This window comes from Zootoca vivipara, chromosome Z1 (assembly GCF_965207765.1).
Source record: "Zootoca vivipara chromosome Z1, rZooViv2.hap1.1, whole genome shotgun sequence".
NCBI classification, from domain to species: Eukaryota; Metazoa; Chordata; class Lepidosauria; order Squamata; family Lacertidae; genus Zootoca; species Zootoca vivipara.
The window spans coordinates 54856812-54877727 of record NC_142583.1 but is presented as its reverse complement, the minus strand read 5'-3'; the positions used below and the strand labels follow the sequence as shown (position 1 = coordinate 54877727).

The 20916-nt window shown below is 44.2% G+C and overlaps 2 protein-coding genes across 2 annotated transcripts; one reads left to right on the top strand and one right to left on the bottom strand.

Moving 5' to 3' along the window:
- Positions 1-338: 338 nt before the first annotated feature.
- Positions 339-3569, bottom strand: H2AZ1 (H2A.Z variant histone 1). Its single transcript, XM_035113979.3, has 5 exons — positions 3480-3569; positions 2886-2963; positions 2171-2284; positions 1008-1137; positions 339-883 (listed from the first exon to the last, which is right to left on the bottom strand). Exons 1-5 carry the CDS (start codon positions 3480-3482, stop codon positions 822-824), a joined length of 387 nt encoding a protein of 128 aa, XP_034969870.1. The 5' UTR covers positions 3483-3569; the 3' UTR covers positions 339-821.
- Positions 3570-10355: 6786 nt separating this feature from the next.
- On the top strand, positions 10356-19938 carry LOC132592623 (uncharacterized). Its single transcript, XM_060278476.2, has 5 exons — positions 10356-10842; positions 15299-15440; positions 16054-16099; positions 18231-18317; positions 19309-19938. The coding sequence occupies exons 1-5, from the start codon at positions 10648-10650 to the stop codon at positions 19400-19402; spliced, it is 564 nt and encodes a 187-aa protein (XP_060134459.2). The 5' UTR covers positions 10356-10647; the 3' UTR covers positions 19403-19938.
- The last annotated feature ends 978 nt before the right edge of the window (positions 19939-20916 follow it).

The following is a 20916-nucleotide window of genomic DNA, read 5'->3' as shown; positions in this document are numbered from 1 at the left end:
GCCTACATCTGCCTACCCCTTTTATAGAGACCAATTATTCATTCCCACTTTGAGACCAAATGGAATCAACCATTGTTCCCCCTTTGAGCATATGCTGTACATGAACACTTCCCTGTGTTAATTGGCCAACTGCAAATAAATACAGATTACCGTACCAAGTACCTACATGATTAGCAATTACTACGGTATTGCTGCACCAATGCTGTCCGCTTCTTGCACCTATTTACCTTAGCTTTCCTTTGGTTATATCATTGGTCTGTGTTAGGAACTAGTCTATGCACATTACAGTACAGTAACTGCAATTCCATTTCTTAAAGACATGAATAAAATGATAAAAATGTAATAATGTAACATTTATTGAACTCATTGACCAGAATGGAATAAGGTCTGTTTCTGCTTGTCAGAATGGTTGTTATTTAACTACAAGAGATTGACAGCAGCAACAGCATTTTAATACCTCAAGTTGTGTTTAATTATTTCATAGAAATGCTTGTGCCAATCCTTTGTAGTTAAATTTTAACTGAGTAAAGCAACTTCAAGCATAAAAAATGAGCAACAATGTCAAGAATTTCATTAAAATCCAACATATCTAAAACAGTCAAGAACCACGACAACAGCTTCTCTGAAGCCATGTAACACTTAAATAAGGTTAAGACTTCAAATATAGAATTTTGGTTTGTTAGAAAGCTTGATGGGCTCCAGCTTCAAGGTTACAGAAAGGCAAAAAGTGTTTCACAGATGCAGTCCACTGGAAATCCACCAACACTGGACAACTGAGCATTTAAGAGTCCCAAGTTAATAAGGAATCCCATGTTCCTCCTTTACACTGTTTTCTGCTGTCCTTTCTTTCCAATGAGAGACTTATGGATATGTGGAATTACACCTGTGGGAAGGAAATAAAGAGATTGATTCAAATGATGAGATCACCAACACGATTAGATTAAGTGCTAAAACAAAGCCACATTACTAACTGTGGTGATGGCAGACTAAGTTAAGTTGTCACTTACCTCCACCAGCAATTGTTGCTTTGATTAGGGAATCCAGTTCTTCATCACCCCTTATTGCAAGTTGTAAGTGACGGGGAGTGATTCGTTTCACCTTCAAGTCTTTGGATGCATTTCCTGCTAATTCAAGTACCTGAAACAGTTGTTACTCTGTTAAGTACAGCTTAAAAGTGGGACACAAGAAAATAGTTATTATATTCTCAGTCTAACAGCAGTTCAGGGTGCAAGTCAGCCATGGCTTCCTCCAATTTAGCCCATCTCTTTACAAACACCCCTCCCATTTTCCAAATAACATTTAACATTTCATGATTCCTAGAGAACAGGCTTCTCATTTCAAACATGTCCAGTATACTACTAATCTCGGGGATTACAGTAAGGGCTAAGAGTATTGGGGGAGTGTCGAAGTGTCCTTATGGTAACTGTTGGGCTTCAGTTACCATATTTATTTTTAGTGTGGGCCACACTAGCTGGGGCTGATAGGAATTAGAACTCAAAAACCTTTGGAGGACACCATGGTCTAAACAAGTGGTTTTTGGTTAGTCATGTTCCTTAAGAGGAAATTATGAAGAAAATCAGGAAGCTTCCTTATACGAAGGAAACTACTGTTCTACCTAGCATAGTGTTGCCTACACCACTCTTTGCCAACCTGGTGTACTCCAGATGTTTTGAAGTGCAACTCCCATCAGACACCTGTGCTGGATGGGCTTGATATTTGTAGTCCAAAGTATTTGGAGAACACTAGGCTGGTGCAGACTCAACACCAATGCCTCTGTGTTTAAGAAGCCTTCCTAATCCTAGCTGGCAATTGAACCCTTCTACATGCAATGCATGCGCTAGTACCATTACACAACAATCCCAGTTGAGGAAATTTCAGACAAACAAATCATGTTTCCTTAAGCTTAATAGTTTGGGATTTTTCATACATTGTGGACTGCCCCAATCTTTGTTGAAAAAGCAGAATTAAAATACATTAAATAATAGCAGCATGTTTTCTGAAAGCATACAGCCTCAGTGGGCTCTTAATAATCAGGATTAGTAACTTACAGGATTTTACTACCTTTCACTTTACAATATGGGGCATTTTATTGGGACAAGACAAAAAGTCAAGCTATATTCTATTGTGCATATGCAATGCAGAATGCTTTCTCTCCTTTCCAGATTCTTACCTCAGCTGTGAGGTACTCCAAGATAGCAGCACTATACACAGCAGCTGTAGCTCCCACACGTCCATGACTGGTAGTCCTTGATTTTAGATGCCGGTGAATACGACCCACCGGAAACTGCGCACACAGAAAAGTAATCAAGGCCCAAATAAATACCAGTAGTTTCATACCCAATCTTAAAAACCTCAAAATTAGTCTTTAACAGATGACGCCAATACAGATTTCCATATTTTCATGGGTATACGTATCTAGAAGCCAGCCTATCTGTAAGTGTGCAGTAGGGAAGTGAAGCACAGGCACTCCCTCCATTGTAGAATGTGTCAAAACATAATAGATAGCCATGTTCAAGTATATAAAAGGATGTCATATAGAGGAGGGAGAAAGGTTGTTTTCTGCTGTTCCAGAGAAGTGGACACGGAGCAATAGATTCAAACTACAAGAAAGAAGATTCCACTTGAACATTAGGAAGAACTTCCTGACAGTAAGAGCTGTTCGGCAGTGGAATTTGCTACCAAGGAGTGTGGTGGAGTCTCCTTCTTTGGAGGTCTTTAAGCAGAGGCTTAAGCATTGTCAAGAATGCTTTGATGGTGTTTCCTGCTTGGCAGGGGGTTGGACTGGATGGCCTTGTGGTCTCTTCCAACTCTATGATTCTATAATTCTATAATAACCCCCCCACAGGAGGTCATCGACTTTAAATCTTCTTTCTGCACATGCATACCTGTAAGCCAGCCCTTTGCGAACGGGACACAGTTTTGGTCTTAGTCTTGCCGGAGTCTTTCCCAGCTTTGCCGCCAGCCTAGTGCACAAAAGAAAGTGTGGAAGAATCAATACCATCCCTAGAACCACGTGCTTTATTTTCCCGGCTGTTTAAGAGAGAAATGGGGGGCGGGGAACTGGTAGCAGCCCGCGCATGCGCACATTTGGGCACGTTTCACTAGCAGCCCGCTCCCTCCCCCAGCGGCGCCTACTTCAGCCGCCGATTCGACGCGCATGCGCCAGTCGCCGCAACGAGCCGGCTGCGCAGCGCATGCGCCTCAGCAGCGACCTTATACCCGTCCGCTACGTCTGTGACCGCGCCCCTTTTCCTCCTTATCTATTTCCCTTCACAGCTCTCCCTCAACTGGCGCGTATGCTAAAGAGAACCGTTGGTAGCGCGAGAGACGTACGTTCACCTAAGCGGGTCACGGGTCCCCAACGTTCGCCTCGCGGCGGCAACAATCCTCCCCCGGCTCAGGCGCGCGCTCGTGCCTGCTGCGAACAAGCCCGCCTCCCTCTCAGCCACCCTTTTCCCTTCCTCCGCGGCTCTACTCACCATCTTGAAGGAGGCTTGCTTTTCGTCCTGGAAGGCGCTTCACAGACGTTGAATGGACACCTTTCCCCTCCCAATTCTTTAGCGGCGGCTTCCGATTCAAAACTGCGTCTACTCCCGCCTTCCACGATCCCTTTATACCCGACTCCAACGTCCCTGCATCCGGGAACCCGGATCGCGACGCCGGCCAATCGCGGCGAAGGGGCGGGCGCCTCTGCGCCCCGGGAGGACCAATGGGAAAGCGGGGCGGGAACCAGGCCGCTTGTTCGGAGCACCTCGTGTCGAGCCGCCCATTCGAACTCCGCCCGCATTTAAAGCGGCTCGCCTGTTGAAACGCTGTTGGTTGTCTTAGGCGGGAGGAGGTTGCCGAGGCCCGCGGGACAAGCGGTCTCGCCTTCGCCCAGGGCTTGGGCTCCTTCCTTTAGCCCCACCCCACAGGAACAGGGTGGGATCTAGTCGAAGGAGGTTTATCGTTGGCGATTTTAAAGCTACCCTTCATCCTAACGACACCCTTTGTGTTTTTAAAAGCGCCCAGGGATCTTCGGCCGAAGGGCGGTATAGAAATTTAATAAACAAACGGGAAAGATGCAATTTGAGCTTTTCAGGCGAGTGGCACAAAACCTGAATTTCATGGACAGATTGGTTAGAAACCATAACTAGCATTCTAAAAAAAATGTTAGAGCTTTTAATGAAGGTTGGTACATTTTTAATTCTTTTAATTTTTAATAATAGCAACAATAACAACAAAGTAGGCCCAACAGAATCCCCAGCAACAACAAAGTAGGCCCAGCAGAAACGCATGCACACACTGAGATTCTCTTTCCCTGGGAAATTTTCTGTGCAATGCCACAGTTTTTAGATGAAGAAAATTAAGGGAGTAGGTGTTCCATAGTGGGATCAGCGCCTTTTGCAACTTGTATGTTGAAATCTGCATTTTAGGTTGCTATCAGAACTGCAAACCTGACCTTTCTTTATAGGATCATGATGAAACGTTGGAAGCTTCCTTATACTGAGTCTGCTCGTTGCTTCCCTCTTCCTCAGTGCTGTCCACACCTAAGATAGCCAAGCGCTGGATTGCAGCTCCCATCAGCTTCAGCCAGCAGGGCTAATGGTCAAGAATGATGATCCACAATATCTGGAGGATACCGCGTTAGCTGTCCCTGGTAGGCATTGGCTAGTGGTGGTATTCCCGGCCCACCTGTGGATGCCAGAGATTGAATCTGGGATCTTCAGCATGCAGATCAGATGCTCTATCACTGAGCCATGGACAGTCAACCAGGAAGACATGGAGGGCCTTGAGTTGCCCTCCTGTGTACATCACCGTGGGTTCTCCAGTAAAGGCTGAACTGAATTTTTTTCCAGTGCACTAAAATGAATTTGCATCTAATTTGTCATGACGTTCAGGTCAAATCAGGTGGGATTTATAAAATTATGCATTGCGTGGATGAAGTGGATAGAAAAACTTGAGTGCATTTGTGAAGTGAACACAGTAATCAGTGAGCCATTCATGGTTTTCTTCCAGTGTCTTTCCAGTACTGTTGGTGAAACCTGCAGCACTTAAAACATAAGGAGTCACAAAATGGGGGTGGTGGCCCTTGTGCAATCCAATTGTGTGACACAGTCCAGTAATTAGAAAATTGGCATTTTTCTGTTGGCATCTGCACGAACAGCCCATGCCAAATATCCACCCTGAGAGTACTTACTTAGAGCAACTTTCAGTTTATACAGAAAATGAGAGCTCGTGAATCTACCTTGTCTTCTCTCTTCCTCCTACAAAGGCATTAGCTCACAGCTACAAGCTTTAATACCCAACTTTCAAGGTCACAATTACAAATGAAGATTGTGACATGCTTCCAGCCCTGATGCTTTTCTATGTTCATTTATGTGCAAGCCCCTTTAAAACTGGCACCTACTTTTGAGTAAACACATTGAGTTGGACAACAGACATATTTTCTATACCCTTTGTGAATCACACACCAGTTTCTCTGGAGAAGAAGGAGAGAGGAGTGGATGCTAGCCATATATATTACCTCCAGTGTTGGCAGCAGTATGTCTCTAAATACCTATTGCTGAGAAACAAGTAGGGAGAGAGGACTAATGTTCAGCTTCTGCCTGCGGGCTTATTTATTTATTTATTTAGAGCATTTGTACCCTGCTCTTCAGCCGAAAAGGTTCCCAGAGTGGCTTACGTATAATCAAAACAGTTACATAGGCGTTTGGTTCACCACTGTGTGAACAGGATGCTGGACTTACGCCGGTCAAACTTGCAAAAATTAATAAGTCTAGTAATAAAAAATGTTGGAAGTGTAACATCAAAGAAGGAGACTATTACCACATGTGGTGGCTCTGTGAAAAGGTAAAAATCTATTGGGAACAAATATACAATGAACTAAAAAGACTGTTACGATACACGTTCCCAAAAAGACCTGAAGAAATGTTACTAGGAATTTTAAGCAGAAGTATAAAGAAAGGAGATCACAAACTTTTCATGTACGCCACCATGGCCGCAAGGGTTATTTTAGCGCAAAAGTGGAGAACAATGGAAGTGCGAACAATAGAAGACTGGAGAGAGAAGTTGATAGAATACTCAGAGCTAGCGAGGTTAACGGGGAGAATCAGAGATCAAAAACAACAAAAGTTTCAAAAAGAATGGGAAAAATTTATAATTTACAGTATAGGAAAGACTACTGTAAGATTTAGTAAAAGAAAGACCAAGGAGAAAACAAAATGGGGGAAAAAAAAGGGAAAACTGGTAAATGGCCATTACAAAATGCAACAAGAGGGTATGTAACCAGGACGTAAGTATATAGTTAAGAATAAAATGGATAAGGGTATCTGGTAAAACATATAATGGGACGAAAATAATCGGATGGAAATAAAACCAAAAGAGAGAGAGGGGGAGGTCAAATGGGGGAAGACGAGGTGAAGAGGGAAATATAGATCAGGAAGGAAAATGCTGTAATTTGAGATATAAACCCAGGTTGACAATCTGTATAAAATGATAACTTTATTTGAGGTATGTAAGCTGTAAAGGGATACCTGTGGATTACTTTTCTTTTTTGTCTGGTACTGCTCTTTCTTCCTTTTTATGTGATTTGTTATTGTATACAGTTGCAAAATTAATAAAAAACAATAATAATAATAAAAAAAGAACAGGAGGGCTGTTTCGTCTGGTCCAGCTTCACTTTTCCTAGCTTCTTAAGTAGGACACTGCACATGGGTAGCTTTCTATATCTTGAGTTTACACATTTCACTTAATCCAAAGCCATTCACTTATTCCAAAGCCAAATTCTACCATACTGAATGGGTCTTAGTATTGCAGCTTTCTAGGTAGCGCTGTGGGTTACACCACAGAGTTTAGGGCTTGCTGATCAGAAGGTTGGCGGTTCAAATCCCTGCAACGGGGTGAGCTCCCGTTGCTCAGTCCCAGCTCCTGCCCACCTAACAGTTTGAAAGCGCATCAAAGTGCAAGTAGATAAATAGGGACTGCTCCGGCGGGAAGGTAAACGGCGTTTCTATGCGCTGCTCTGGTTCGCCAGAAGCAGCTTTGTCATGCTGGCCACATGACCCGGAAGCTGTCTGCGGACAAATGCCGGCTCCCTCGGCCTATAGAGCGAGATGAACGCCGCAACCCCAGAGTCGGACACGACTGGACCTGATGGTCAGGGGCCCCTTTACCCCTTTACCTATCAGTAACTACACACTAGCCCTACAGTTTTTGCATGCAGTCCACTTTAACCTTCATCTTTTCTCAGCTACTGTATGTATTTTTTTTTTTTTTTGCTTTTTACTAGAACACGAAGGTAACTTACATGATGGTAACACTGAGGTTAGAATGAATTTCAGCTATGCCCTGTCTTTTCCTGCACAACCTTCAGGACCCCGTCTTCCTTTACATCTTGCAGTGCCAAACTGCATATTTCTGAAAGGAGAGCCAAGTTGTTTAGAGAAAGCTGGAGTCAAAAGAGGATGACCAAATTAATCTCAAATCTAGATAAAGCTTATACCTATGACAAACTTAGTTGGTCTCTTAAGGCAGGCACCCCCAAACTGCGGCCCTCCAGATGTTTTGGTCTACAACTCCCATGATACCTAGCTAACAGGACCAGTGGTCAGGGAAGATGGGAATTGTAGTCCAAAACATCTGGAGGGGCGAAGTCTGGGGATGCCTGCTCTAAGGTGCTACTAAAAGGATTTTTAAATTTTGTTTTGACTGCGTCAGACCAACACCGCTACCTACCTGAAACTAGATAAACTTAATTGGCTGTTCTTACGTCCAGCCAGAAAAAGCTGAGGTCTGCACTCTAGACCTCACCTAATTAGCTGCTCATTGTTGTTGTTGTTTAGTCGTGTCCGACTCTTCGTGACCCCATCATAGCACGCCAGGCACTCCTGTCTTCCACTGCCTCAAACTCATTTTCGTAGCTTCGAGAACACGGTCCAACCATCTCGTCCTCTGTCGTCCCCTTCTCCTAGTGCCCTCAGTCTTTCCCAACATCAGGGTCTTTTCCAGGGAGTCTTCTCTTCTCATGAGGTGGCCAAAGTATTGGAGCCTCAGCTTCAGGATCTGTCCTTCCAGTGAGCACTCAGGGCTGATTTCCTTCACAGTGGATAGGTTTGATCTTCTTGCAGTCCATGGGACTCTCGAGTCTCCTCCAGCACCATAATTCATAGTCACCCACTATTTTCCTCTACTAGGCATGTGATTTCCCCCAAGAAAAATAACTTGATAAACGGAATTTTATCAATTAACGTGAGAACAATGGGAGTAGTAGATATAAAAGGTGTGGGCCCACCCTACTGGTAACAGCAGTTAAGAGACAAAGGCGGTTGGTTTCAGATTACAGTACTGCTTGAGGCATGGAGACCATATAGAGTCGTATAACAGCACGGGGGGGGGGGGATTTACAGCCTAGCAGGCTGACTCATCAACCACCATGCCCACCCGTAGGCCACTTTGACTGATGGGCAGGGTTGCCTGATCTCATTATTGTTGGTTCAAAGAAAAATCCCTGGACACCAAGATCAAAGTTAGAGGCAAGTACTCTTTAGTGAGAGAATCTCAGCAGAGACTTAAAATGACAAAATATGCAGCAATGTGAAGCGTGGAAATATAGACTGTTAGACCTTTAAAATATGCCCTTTAAAGTTCCTGACAGAATCCCCCTCTTCCCCTAGCATAGAAAAAGACTACACATTTGGTAAGTTAAAAATGGTTTCCTTACAAACTCTCCAAAGATTAGGTTCATGTGTTTACCTACTTAGCATTTAGAAAATGCACGGACAGTAAAATTTGACTTGGTTACAGCACTGAAAGTTCCTGAGTTGTTGGTCTAGGAACTCAACATTGCCTTGTATGCGCCATACAGTCTAAGCTGCAGCAACCAATAGATTTGGTAGCTTTACCAAAAGAATAGCACACACCAATAACTACATTTAGAAAAGGGGCAAGATTAGATGCAGATGCACAAAGCATTTTTTTAAAAAAATCAAGACACATTGCACTCTGCTCTGCTTCCCCTTTCTTTCTGCCCAGGGTGGCCCTGCCCTCTGCCTGCACCTCAGAGCTGGCGTGTCACACAGGGCTGGGCCACAGTGTTGGCAGCCTTTCCTCCTCCTCACCTGCTCTCCAGCAGTTGCTATGAGCTGCCCAAAGGAGGAGACCGGCAGCAGTAGCCATGGAGAGGCCATGGAGAAGCAACAAGATACTCCCTTGCATTTGCCACTGTCACCACCACAGTCACTCAGGACAAGTGCTGGCGGCGGCACTGGTGACATTCCAGGATCAAATCTGAAACTGGGATGGCTTTGTAATTCTGGGACTGTCCCTGGAAAAAAGGGACACTTGGAGGTTATATGATGGGCAATTGAAAAGCCTATGTACAGTACTTATTATGGCTCTTTATCTTTGGACCAGGCAGGATGCCTTGGAATAGAGGACTGTCCTCGGCTCTGACACCCCTTCAAAACGTAGGACATGAGATGCATGTCCACTCTTCCACACATGGAGCTCCTTATCTGGACCAGGGTGTAGAATTTCCCAAGTGTGCTGTTTTAGTTAGCTGATTGTCTCTGGAAATGCTAGCTAAAATGGGTTCCATTTTCTTTCAAAAAAAACCTCTGGAAATTGTAGCATTAAAAAGCTAATATGGCCACACGATGGCAGCATGGTATAAGGATGGCTCTTTATCACTGCTTCTAACATGGCCACTCAATCAGCAAGAGGACAAAATATAGACTATAATCCACCCATCAATTTCCAGTGGGCCAGCCCAGTGCAGAGTGATGTGTTAGAGTGGGCAGATAGGGGGTAAGGTGACCCCTCGGGTAAACTGGTATCTAGCTTCATATACTAATAGTAAAATCTTTAATATGGGTCTCCCAGAAAAGGCGTAATTTGCTGACTGGGTATTCTGTCAGCAATTGAGCTGTAGCATATTGAATGATGATGCTGATGATAAACAGCAGAATGAGTGCACAAATAGGTAGCTAAGAACTGCAAATGAGTACATTTGTATATTATTACTATTATTAATTAAATTTGTATACCACCCTTCATCCATAGATCTCAGGGAGGTTTCTTATTACATGTAATAAAATTATTAGGAACATAGTTTTTTGCTCCATTTTCTTAGCAGCAAGATCCCCATTGCTAACAAGAAACTCAGAATTATATATGAAACCTATATGTTGAGAAATGAGCTGAGAAGATAGGAGTCAAAAATGCTTTTTAAAAAATTCATAGCTGATGGGGTTGCATGGTGGCCACTCAAATCAGAGAGAAGCTGAGAAACTTAACATGAACTTTTTTGTTTTTAAAATATGAGCTGTTGAGAAGCTCCCGAAAGGAAAAGTCACCATTCTCCTCTTTCTGTTCAGGTGGGATTGCTGGCTTATCCCCCACATCGCTATATGTTGTTGAAAGCTGCATCTGTTGAATTTCTGTCCACCATGCAGCCAAAGCACGGAAGCCTTGCTGGGAAAGAAAAAGCAATGAACCCATACAAAAGGAAAACTGTCCCCCCCCCTTTTTTTTGCTTCCATGAGCAGTGCCTATTTTTCTTTTTCTTGCTGCCCATAAATCAGAGGTAGAAGCCACACCAAGCACCTGCCCGCTGATGGGAAGATCTGGGCTTGAGCTCAAACTGTGAATGGGATCTGGAGGAGGGGAATGAAGCAGGCTGTTCTTCGCTGGAGTAAAAAACTGGCTAGCAAGAAGCATGCGAGAGGAAGCAGGGGCATGAAAGCAGCTATAATGCAGAGGAAAGCGACAAGAAGGAGCCAAGCAGGTCCTGAGGAGATCTGGGAGGCTCCTCTTCCCCAGAGAATTAAGAAAGCCTCTCTTTCCGAGTGGAGCAAATGGGAGGTGAGTTACCAGGGATGAGGAATTGGGGTTGTGTTTCACTTTTTGGGTCATCTCTCTGCTCTAAGGCAGAAAGGATAGTCATGATTATTATTTGTCGCAGGTGGCAGGGGCAGTATCGAAGTATGCATAAGTGGGACCTGCAACAAATTTTTGCAGCATGGACTGCTCCTGTTCAGGATCCCCCTCCCCAGGCCAGCCAGCTATGCCCTGTTCCAGGACACTCCATTCCATTTCACCTCCCCCAACCCCGTTTTCTCTCCCCCTGCCCACCCCAGCAGTCAATATTCCATGCCAAATGGGTACACTCAGTCTTCATTGGACTGCTTTTGGTTTTTCTTCCCTCTCCCTTTTAAGGGTTTATATTTGTAAATATTTTTTTGAACTTCTGCAAATCTCAGGGTTCCCCTGATCCTGCTTCCTCCTTTCCCTTATGTAGGAATGTTTCCATTTTGGCTGCATGAGGACTCACACGGTGAATGAGTTTACTGTCAGTACATTGGATGAGAACAATAGACACGCTGTATCCCTGCCAGTACGCTGCTATTACACTATGAATTTTGGGTACCGTAGTAAAGCAACATGGGGCAGGGGTCTGTCTTCTTGCTCTGCTGTAAGTGCCCAGCACAATGACCGTAGCAGTAGTAATAATGCAACCAACAACAGCAGTAAAGATGGTGGTATTGACACCAGCCACTCTGTAGCTGAGAAACTCCAGAGTCCAAGCCTTTCTTGTTCATAGAAATATAGGAAGCTGCCTTATACTGACTGTCCATCTAAACTGGCTAGACAATTTGATGCTACCCAGATGTTTTGGTCTACAACGGCCGTCAACCCCAGCCAGCATGGCCAGTGGTCAGGGATGATGGGAGTTGTAGTCCATATTTGGAGGGGCACCATGTTGGCTACACTGAATGGCAGAGGCTCTGCAGAATCTCGGACAGGAGGTTTTCTCAGCCCTTACCTGCACATGCCAGGAGTTGAACCTTGCAAAGCCTGTGATCCGCAACTGAGCTATGGTCCTCCTCCTTCAACGGAATGGTTTTCTGCCATCTTGCTCCAGGCTTCAGGAAATGCTATGCCCGTGAGACCAGTGCAAGGCTAATTCCACAGAATATTTCCCCACTAACCAGGTGGCGCTGTGGTTAAACCACTGAGCCTAGGGCTTGCTGATCAGAAGGTCGGCGGTTCGAATCCCTGTGACGGGGTGAGCTCCCGTTGCTTGGTCCCAGCTCCTGCCAACCTAGCAGTTCGAAAGCACATCAAAAATGCAAGTAGATAAATAGGAACCGCTACAGCGGGAAGGTAAACGGCATTTCCATGTGCTGCTCTGGTTCTCCAGAAGCAGCTTTGTCATGCTGGCCACATGACCTGGAAGCTATACGCCGGCTCCCTCGGCCAATAATGCGAGATGAGCGCGCAACCCCAGAGTCGGTCACGACTGGACCTAATGGTCAGGGGTCCCTTTACCTTTACCTTTAACCCATAACAGCAGACAAATGCTGGATTAGATGGGCCAATAGCCTGAGTTGGTTTAAGGCAGATTCCCATGTTCCCCTCAACTTTCTCATTGCTAATACAGTACATATCTCTGTTCTCCTGTTTCCTATTTTTTTCAAATGCTGCAAATAGAACCTGCCTCCTGACAACAAAGATAACAAAAAGAAAAATACTGTAGCTCCCATTAAGCTACATCCAGAATGAACACATTTAAAGGCATTAAGCACTTTTAGGCAGGAAATCAACAGGTAGAGGAGAAACAATCATTGCATATCAAGGCTGCAAGGGTCCTATTTTCTAAAGCCTCATTCAAAGTGGTACCCACCTTTTGCTTCGGACAGGGTGATCCATTACCCTTTGTAACAGCTTGTCATTGAAAACATCTGTGTGCCCTATGATAAAAGCACATTTGTCATGCTTAAAGGACTTAGATGGGCTTTATCTAAGGAGGAGCTGTCTAACAGCAATTTGAGTCCATTGTGCAAGGCAGAGATTTCTTAGGTTTGATACTGTTTGCTTTGCATAAATTGTCAGCCACGGCCTGAAAATATGCTGATAAGCTGGCCAATCAGTGATCTAGACAAAAGAAGTCTGTGCTCCTCATTCATTAAGTGGGGAATTGCAATAACCCAACTAAAGAGATGTCCATCCATCCAGGCATATTAGAAAACCATTTATTAAGAACTCAAACCAAAAAAGTCCACAATAACTAGTGTTCTAGCCCTGGCTAGACTTAAGATTTAGCAGTATCTCCTAAATTGCTTTCTTAAAATGAACTCCATTGTCCTAAATTATCTCTTATTGGATGCAACAAGTAGTGGCTATGGATGAAGATCACAATCCCATTGGCATCCGAAGAAGCAGCCAGCCATTGTAGAATCATAGAATTGTACAGTTGGAAGGGACCATGAAGGGTCATCTAGTCCAACCCACTGCAATGCAAGAATCATTTTGGACAACCCTTAGATTAAGAGTCTCATGCTCTCCTGACTGAGCTCTCCCGCAGAAGATCTTTAGAATACCATGGAGATCCGAATTCATATACAGTACAATGAATAATACCATTTTGTTGGTTTTAACCTTCAAAGTCCTAAATGGCTGGAGACTAAGGGAGTAATTAAAGGACTGCCTTCTCCTGCATAGAGCTGTCCAAAATTTAACTGTTTCAAAGGCCCTTTTCTGAGTGCCCCAGGTGGAATTAGGTGGGTAGTAACTGCTCATAAGAACGCGGGTGGCGCTGTGGTCTAAAACACAGAGCCCTAGGGCTTGCCGATCAGAAGGTCGGCGGTTCAAATCCCTGGGGTGGGGTGAGCTCCCATTGCTTGGTCTCTGCTCCTGCCAACCTAGCAGTTCGAAAGCACGTCAAAGTGCAAGTAGATAAATAGGTACCTCTCCAGCGGGAAGGTAAATGGCGTTTCCGTGCACTGCTCTGGTTCGCCAGAAGTTGCTTAGTCATGCTGGCCACATGACCCGGAAGCTGTCTGCATACAAACGATGACTCCCTCAGCCAGTAAAGTGAGATGAGCGCCGCAACCCCAGAGTCGTTCGCAACTGGACTTAACTGTCAGGGGTCCCTTTACCTTTAACTGCTCATTGAGAGTGCCTGTTATCCCGTTTGTGGACTGTTTTGTTAGTAGTTTCAGATGTCAGAAATTGTGAGTGTCAGGCACTCATAATTTCCAGATTTGGTATGGCTCCCTCAGCCTATAGAGCGAGATGAGCGCCACAACTCCAGAGTCGTTTGCGACTGGACCTAATGGTCAGGGGTACTTTTACCTTTACCTTTACCTTTTAAGTGTTAGAATGTAATCAGAAGACAGGAGTGCCTGGCCTGCTCTGGTCCATGGGGTCATGAAGAATCAGACACGACTAAATGACTAAACAACAAGAAGAATGTAATCAGTGCCTGAAGAGAAACTGGAAAGCACACTCTTAATAGCCATACTCAGCTTCCCATGTCATTGAGCAAACAAAGACAGGGTGATGACCCATCAGGAAAGCCATCAAGAAGGCAACACTCTGCTGGATGTGGAGAGGTAGGGGGTTGAGCTCAGGGTTAGCTAGAAAAACAAAGGCCAGCAGTGGAGCTTCGGGTTAGCAGCTTTTGCTTGATGTGAACTGGAGGGAAATTGTTTCAGTCGGAAAGCTGGTGAGAGGGCCAGAGCCACATTTTGGAGCATGTTTGATTTCTGTTTGTTTCTGAGGCTGAAGCAACAGAAGAGGCAGAACCCTCTTAGAGTGCAATGCTGGGAGCCCATCTATCATAAACTCAGGTTGTATATAAGTGTAAATAAACCATATATCATAAAGACATCACCGTCTCCGCTGTGCCTCATTCCCAAAGGAAACACAAACCTTGGACCCCTGGAATCTCGCAACACTCAGATATTGGGGTGGCATGTAACAGTATTTTAGTAGTAGTAGTAGTAGTAGTAGTAGTAGTAGTAGTAAATTTATTGTCAATGTACAACCTGTGTATGCTTTTAAAGAAAAAACAAAGTGGGGAGGAAACGGGCTCCACACACCCCATACTTTTAAAGCACGTTGCTCCCCCCAGGGAATGCTGGGAACTGTAGCTTGCACCTCACAAACCTATAATTTCTATCTGAAGAAATTATCTGAAGTGGTATCTGAAGAAGTGTGCATGCACACGAAAGCTCATACCAAAATATAAACTTAGTTGGTCTTTAAGGTGCTACTGAAGGAATTTTTTTATTTTGCTATAATTTCTAGCATCTATTACAAGCTACAGGTTCCAGGATTTTTAGGGGTTAAAATGTATGGTGTGTGTCAGAGGCGCTGATGCGGCTACTCACCCAGGATAGAAGAGTGAAAGGAGAATGACTGTGAGACAGAGGGAGGAGGAAAACATTTCTATAGTAACAAACCTGGGGATTAGTGGTCTTTGGTCTAAAAAGACTTCTAGCAAACCTCTTAGTCCTTTCTTCTTTCTTTACAGCTGATGGCTATCATTGGTTCCATCTTTCTTCTGCTTTACATCATGCTGTGTTACGAGAACTTCCATTTCCATGTGGCTCATATGTACGCTCATCTAGGGTACCCCAGTGCCCAGCACATTGTGGGACAGAGATATCTAAAAGGTAATACTTAACTTTGGCTGCCATCAGATGACTTCTGTGCCCAATTTGAATTTGTAATTTGTGAAAAGGACTTTTGTGCAGGATCTTGCCCTGTTCACACAGATCTAGGCTACCCATGATTGAACTTGAACTTTCTTTTTTTGCACCGAATAAAGAACAAGAACATTAGAAAACATTAGATAAAATAACCTGGGCTTCTTGATTAGATGGAAGATCTCTGCGTGTACAGGGACCCTTTCACATATTAGGTTGAATGTGTGGGCTTGCGGCAGCTGTTGCACAGCAGGATCACAAGTGCATCCTGGTTCCCCCTCTGTATTTTCAGCTACTGTGATAGCTGCCCTCAACATTTTGGACAATAGGGGTAGGCTTTTCACCTAACAGGCCTGTATTGTGAGGTTGTCAACTGATCAGCAAAAGATGGTCTGGCTTGTTGCTTTAACGGCAACTTGTGGAAATGAGCCAAGCCAAGTTTTTTCAAAGCATGGAGGTGTTCAGTATCACCACCGTCTGCTAAGGTCTGTAAACCAAGCTGCCCTTAACAGTGCAGGAGCAAGTACCAGTAAAAAAAAAGTTGGCAACCATATTGATTGTGACTTTGCCTCATTGCTAGGAGCTGGTGTGGAAAAGAATGAAGAGAAAGCCATGCAGTGGTTCAGGTGAGAAGCGGGTAATGATTCATTCTATTGTTGCGGGCATCCGTCTGTCTCAGGAGACAATGGAGGAGTGAACCTTTGGGGGTGAAGTCAAACTGTTGGAAGTCCGCAGTGCCTGCTGCGGCTATTTATTATAAATAAAGCTTTCAGGGAAGCTTTTAATGTGTGATGGATTTCTGTATTTTAATGTTTGATGGATTTCTGTATTTTAGAATTTCTGTTTTGTTGGAAGCCACCCAGAGTGGCTGGGGGAACCCGGCCAGATGGGCGGGGTATAAATAATAAATTATTATTATTATTATTATTATTATTATTATTATTATTATTATTATTAAATAGATCCATAGCTGTCCAGAGCTCCAAGGCCAATGGGAGGAACAGCAAAGTAACCATTTCCTGGTATTTTGGTTTCTAAAACTCCCATTTATGAAAAGGCATAGTGAGGGATCTGAGGGCTCAATTCCAACAAGAAACAGCCATCTCCATTGGGATGGACAAAAGCCAAGGGGCTCCTGAGCATTTAACAGTTCTTTGTAGATACTGTAATGTGGGCAAGTGCATCTCGTGAAGAAGTAAGAATTAAACGGCTGTACCTGCCGATATTGCAATTAGGTAATTTTACCCTCTGGGTCTGGGATAGCTACCCCTGGGATAGCTCAGTTGGTAGAGCATGAGATCCTTAATTTCAGGGTCATGGGTTCAAGCCCCACCTTGGATTCCTGCATTGCAGAGGGTTGAACTAGATGACCCTTGTGGTCCTTTCTAACTCTACAATCCTATGATTCTATGAAATAGTCTTAAGAGGGTTCCCCTCACATACATTTTGATGTGCCAAGCCAGTCCTGCTGCATTTGGGGGTCCTCCTGCTCAATCCGCTACATGGGGCCCTGGACATCTGCCCCAAAGCCCTGCCTTGACGGTACCACTAACACCTGCTGAATTTAAGAACACAAGAGCTCAGCTGGATCAGGCCAAAGGCCCGTTTTGCCTCACACTCTGTTCTAACAGTGGCGAACCAGATGCCCTTGGAAAGCCTGCAAGCTGAACCACCTGAGTGCAACAGCACTTTCCTCACCTGCAACTCCCAGAATCTGGGATTCAAAGGCATATGGGAGGTAGAACATAGCCAACGTATCTAGTAGCCACGGATAGTAGCAAAATTCCTTTGTCCTTGATCACCCTTCCTCTGCTAAATCCCGCAGCCGGGCATGCTCAACCTATCTCTTCAACATGCTTCCTAAATGTTTCTCCATTAAGCACCTTGATATGAAGAAGTAATCGATGAGAATAATTTATTCTAGCTGTAGTAATTGAGCTTATAGCCATCTGGAGAGCGGCTTGAAGGTCCCACGCCAGCAGGAAGTCCAGATGGAACAGGTTTTTTTTTTTTAAGGGTGGCCAGTTATGCATTGCCAAAACAGATTTGTATAGCCAAAAAGAAGAGGACAAAGGAGGATGTCAGTTTGCACATGGTAATTTATAAGTATAGATGCAAATTTAGAAATAATTGCCATGATTTAAATAAAAATACAATACATCTCATTATAGTGCACTAGGTGACCTGTGTGCCTGCTCAGTCTGTTGACCAGGCACTCCTGGCTGTGGATGGGCAACTTCAAGGCTTCTGCTCTCCTCTTTTATGGTTCCTTAACTGTAAACCAGGCTTGGACTGGGCAGCCCTCAAATTGGGGATGCCTTCAAATAAAGGGCTGTTCTCTATCAGGCCTTCAAAATGGAGGTCTAGTCTCTGTAAAATAGGACACACGGTCACCGTAAGATTTCTTTCGACTTATACTGCCTGCACTTAATTCACCTCATATTCTGGTGTGGGATTTTTGGGCCTAGCGTAACATGATATGTTTAAAGCCCCCACCCCACCCCACGAATTCTGGGACCTGTAGTTGGTTAAGGGTGTGGGGATTGTAGTTCTGAGAGGGGTAAACTACAGTTCCCAGAATTCTCCCCCAATCTCCCTCACAAGTTGCTGTCTCTGGTGTGGCAGTAAAGGTGTTTCAAGCATGCCCCCATTTCATCAGCGAAATGTCGGAAGGTGCCACATTCTGCAAGTTTGCCTGACCTGGTCACCATGTTGACCCTAATTTGGAGCCTCTTTCCTTCGTCTTCTCTCTTTCAGACAAGCGGCAGAGCAAGGCCACCCACACTCCTCTTTCAACCTGGCCGTGGGGAAACTGAAGAACATGACAACTATCCTTGAAGAAGGGTATGCTTCATTTCTTTCTGCTCCTAGGGCAATAGTCAATCAAAGTCCTTCCTTCTCCATGAACGTGCTCTTGACTAACCCCCCTTGTCTTTCCCTGACTAGAAAGTTTCCTTAAATTCTGATAGCTCTTCCTCTCTGTCTGGATACAGGACAAAATGGGGGCGTGAGTATGCATAGCCTGTAGCACAAAGATTACAATGCACCCACTTTTGCCTCAGGCCCTGTCTACTGCCAGCAAACTAGCCAGGTGGGAATGCAGCCCTTGAACTGAACAAAGTTCCTTGCCTCTCTTTGAGTGTGACTATAGATAAAGAACCCCAAAAAGGGAGAGCAGGGCTGGATCTAGACACATCAAAGAAGTGTTTCAGTTAAACACGTTGTCAATTTAAAGTAGGGTTGCCCTGTGTCCTCTTTTTCCAGGACACGTCCTCTTTTTCATGATGAGAGTCGTCACAGAGATCCATAATTAAAAGCAGAAGTAGGCAAAGGTGTCCTCTTTTTTGCTCTTCAAAATATGGCAACCCTAACGGGGAAACCCGGTAGAGAAAGACGGGACTCCACAGCGCCATCTGGTGCCACAGTGTTATATTGCATATACAACGCTTTTTCTTTACCAATCTAGCTGAGTCCCAGGAGGGGGCTTCAAGTTGCCCATCAACAAGTAGATCCCCACAGCAGACTAAGCAGGCATGCATCTGCTTTTACTTGGTCACAGTCTTGCTCCTCACTGGTGAGGTGTATTATTATTTTTGCTTACATTCTGTTAGTTATTTCTTAATTTGCATTGTATACAATAGCAGGTGCAAATGTTATGCAAATCTGCACGTCTTTACCTTTTTTTTTGGCAATGCATCGGACACACCAGTGGGCATCATGGCAAATGTATAGATAATGAAGAAGCAATGCAGGCACAAAACTGCCCATTCCCACTCTGTTCTCATTTCTCCTCTCTGTCTGCCTGTTTATCTGATAATGATTGCCTATCTTCCAGGGATGTAGAAAAGTTTCTGAATGTAGCTGCTGGTCATGGACTCCAAGAGGCCCAAAATCTCCTGGATAACATCCGAAACGGGCATCTACCCTGAGAGACCAGGACTATCGAACAACATGGTTTCCGAGTATATTTGTGTGTTTTGTTTCTGCTTGTATTTCCGATGCTTGGTTTTGGAAACACTGCTGCTTCCTTATATGTGGAGTTAATTGGCATGATTTAGTGTATGGTGCAGGAAGAAATACCCCATTCATGACAACACGATGTACCAGACAGCGTGGTTTAGGATTTAAGGCCACCATCACAGGAGCAGTAGAATTTATTTATGCATTGTAATAGTCGGCTGTGACAGAAGTGAACATGGCGCATCTTTACCATGCAATCTATAATGGAAATTGCCTTCATTTAGCATTCACTATGGCTTAACAGCTGCACTTTTCACAATGCAAGTAGCTGGGGGAACTAATTACATTGAACAGAAGCTGCCTCCACATTCATGATACCCTCATTTTCAAGCTACCAGGGGAATAATTATATTGAGCAGAAGGCACAGTTCCTAGGCCTAGATATATATGATTTTTGTGGGTAATAAAGTCTTGTTTCATGAGAAATTTCACTCTGTGCTCTCTCATATATTTGTCATGACTGTTCAGTAAAAATATTTATGATACAACATGGGGCATTTTACAAGCATGATCTGGAAGGTTGTTGCTGAAGTCAAATTTGGGGTTTACAAGAGCACCTGGGAATAGGAACAGGATCACAAGGCACATGACAGAGTCCAGTTATGAAGAGTTGCCATTTTACAGCAGCTTTTAATCAAAACTATAAGAGCTTAAGTGATGAAAGTCTGGCTCTTGGAGCTTTTAGTCATTTCCTTTCACTTGTCATATCCGTTCACGGCTTTTCTAGCGTTCTTCTAGAACTGTGGTTCCCTATTAGCTAAGTACTGTGCACCCCATTTTTTTTCCAAAAGCCAAGCCATGGACCCCCTACTTTTGAAAATGTTGATATCTTGGTGGTAGGTTTTCGTTATGTGAATGGTGCCACCATACTCTCCAACATGTCCCAGAGCAAAACTAGCTGTGCATCTTCCAGGCTGGGCTCCCGTGCATTTTTGGGCACCGTGCTTTCATGTGAGATGTGTGTCTGTCCGCAATCACGCACATTTTGGGTAGCTGTGCTCTTGTGCAAGAGCATGGACCCCCAAAAGAGGATGTCTTGGACAGTTGATGGGTATGTGTCATGGACACCCTGTTTGGGACAGCGAGGTATTGGAGGATATGATAAAGAAATACTTGAAAAATAGACACTCTGCTACTAAACTGTGGCCCTTCCCCTTAAGATTTATAGAGCTGCTGTTGTTGAAGTTATCATCACCAATTGAATTTGTATACTGCCCTATACCCGCAGGTCTCAGGGTGGTTCACAACATAAAACAACAATATAAAAACATCCAGCCATGTTAGTCCATTCAGGGGGGAAACCCGCCCCCCAAGCAACAGTGAGCTTACTCAAAATTTTGACCACTATTTTTCAACCCTTTCCTTGGTCATCCTAATAAAAAGGATTCCTATTTGATTTTAAGGTGGTAAGTTTTGGTTTAAG

Coding starts and splice junctions, on each gene's coding strand:
- H2AZ1 (XM_035113979.3), bottom strand. Junction 2,285..2,885: donor CGCAAAGGGCTGGCTTACAG/GTATGCATGTGC, acceptor CTGTGTGCGCAG/TTTCCGGTGGGTCGTATTCA. Junction 884..1,007: donor AGCAACAATTGCTGGTGGAG/GTAAGTGACAAC, acceptor TCCTTCCCACAG/GTGTAATTCCACATATCCAT.
- LOC132592623 (XM_060278476.2), top strand. CDS start 10,648: ATGAAGCAGGCTGTTCTTCGCTGGAGTAAAAAACTGGCTAGCAAGAAG. Junction 10,843..15,298: donor CCGAGTGGAGCAAATGGGAG/GTGAGTTACCAG, acceptor CTTTCTTTACAG/CTGATGGCTATCATTGGTTC. Junction 18,318..19,308: donor ACAACTATCCTTGAAGAAGG/GTATGCTTCATT, acceptor CCTATCTTCCAG/GGATGTAGAAAAGTTTCTGA.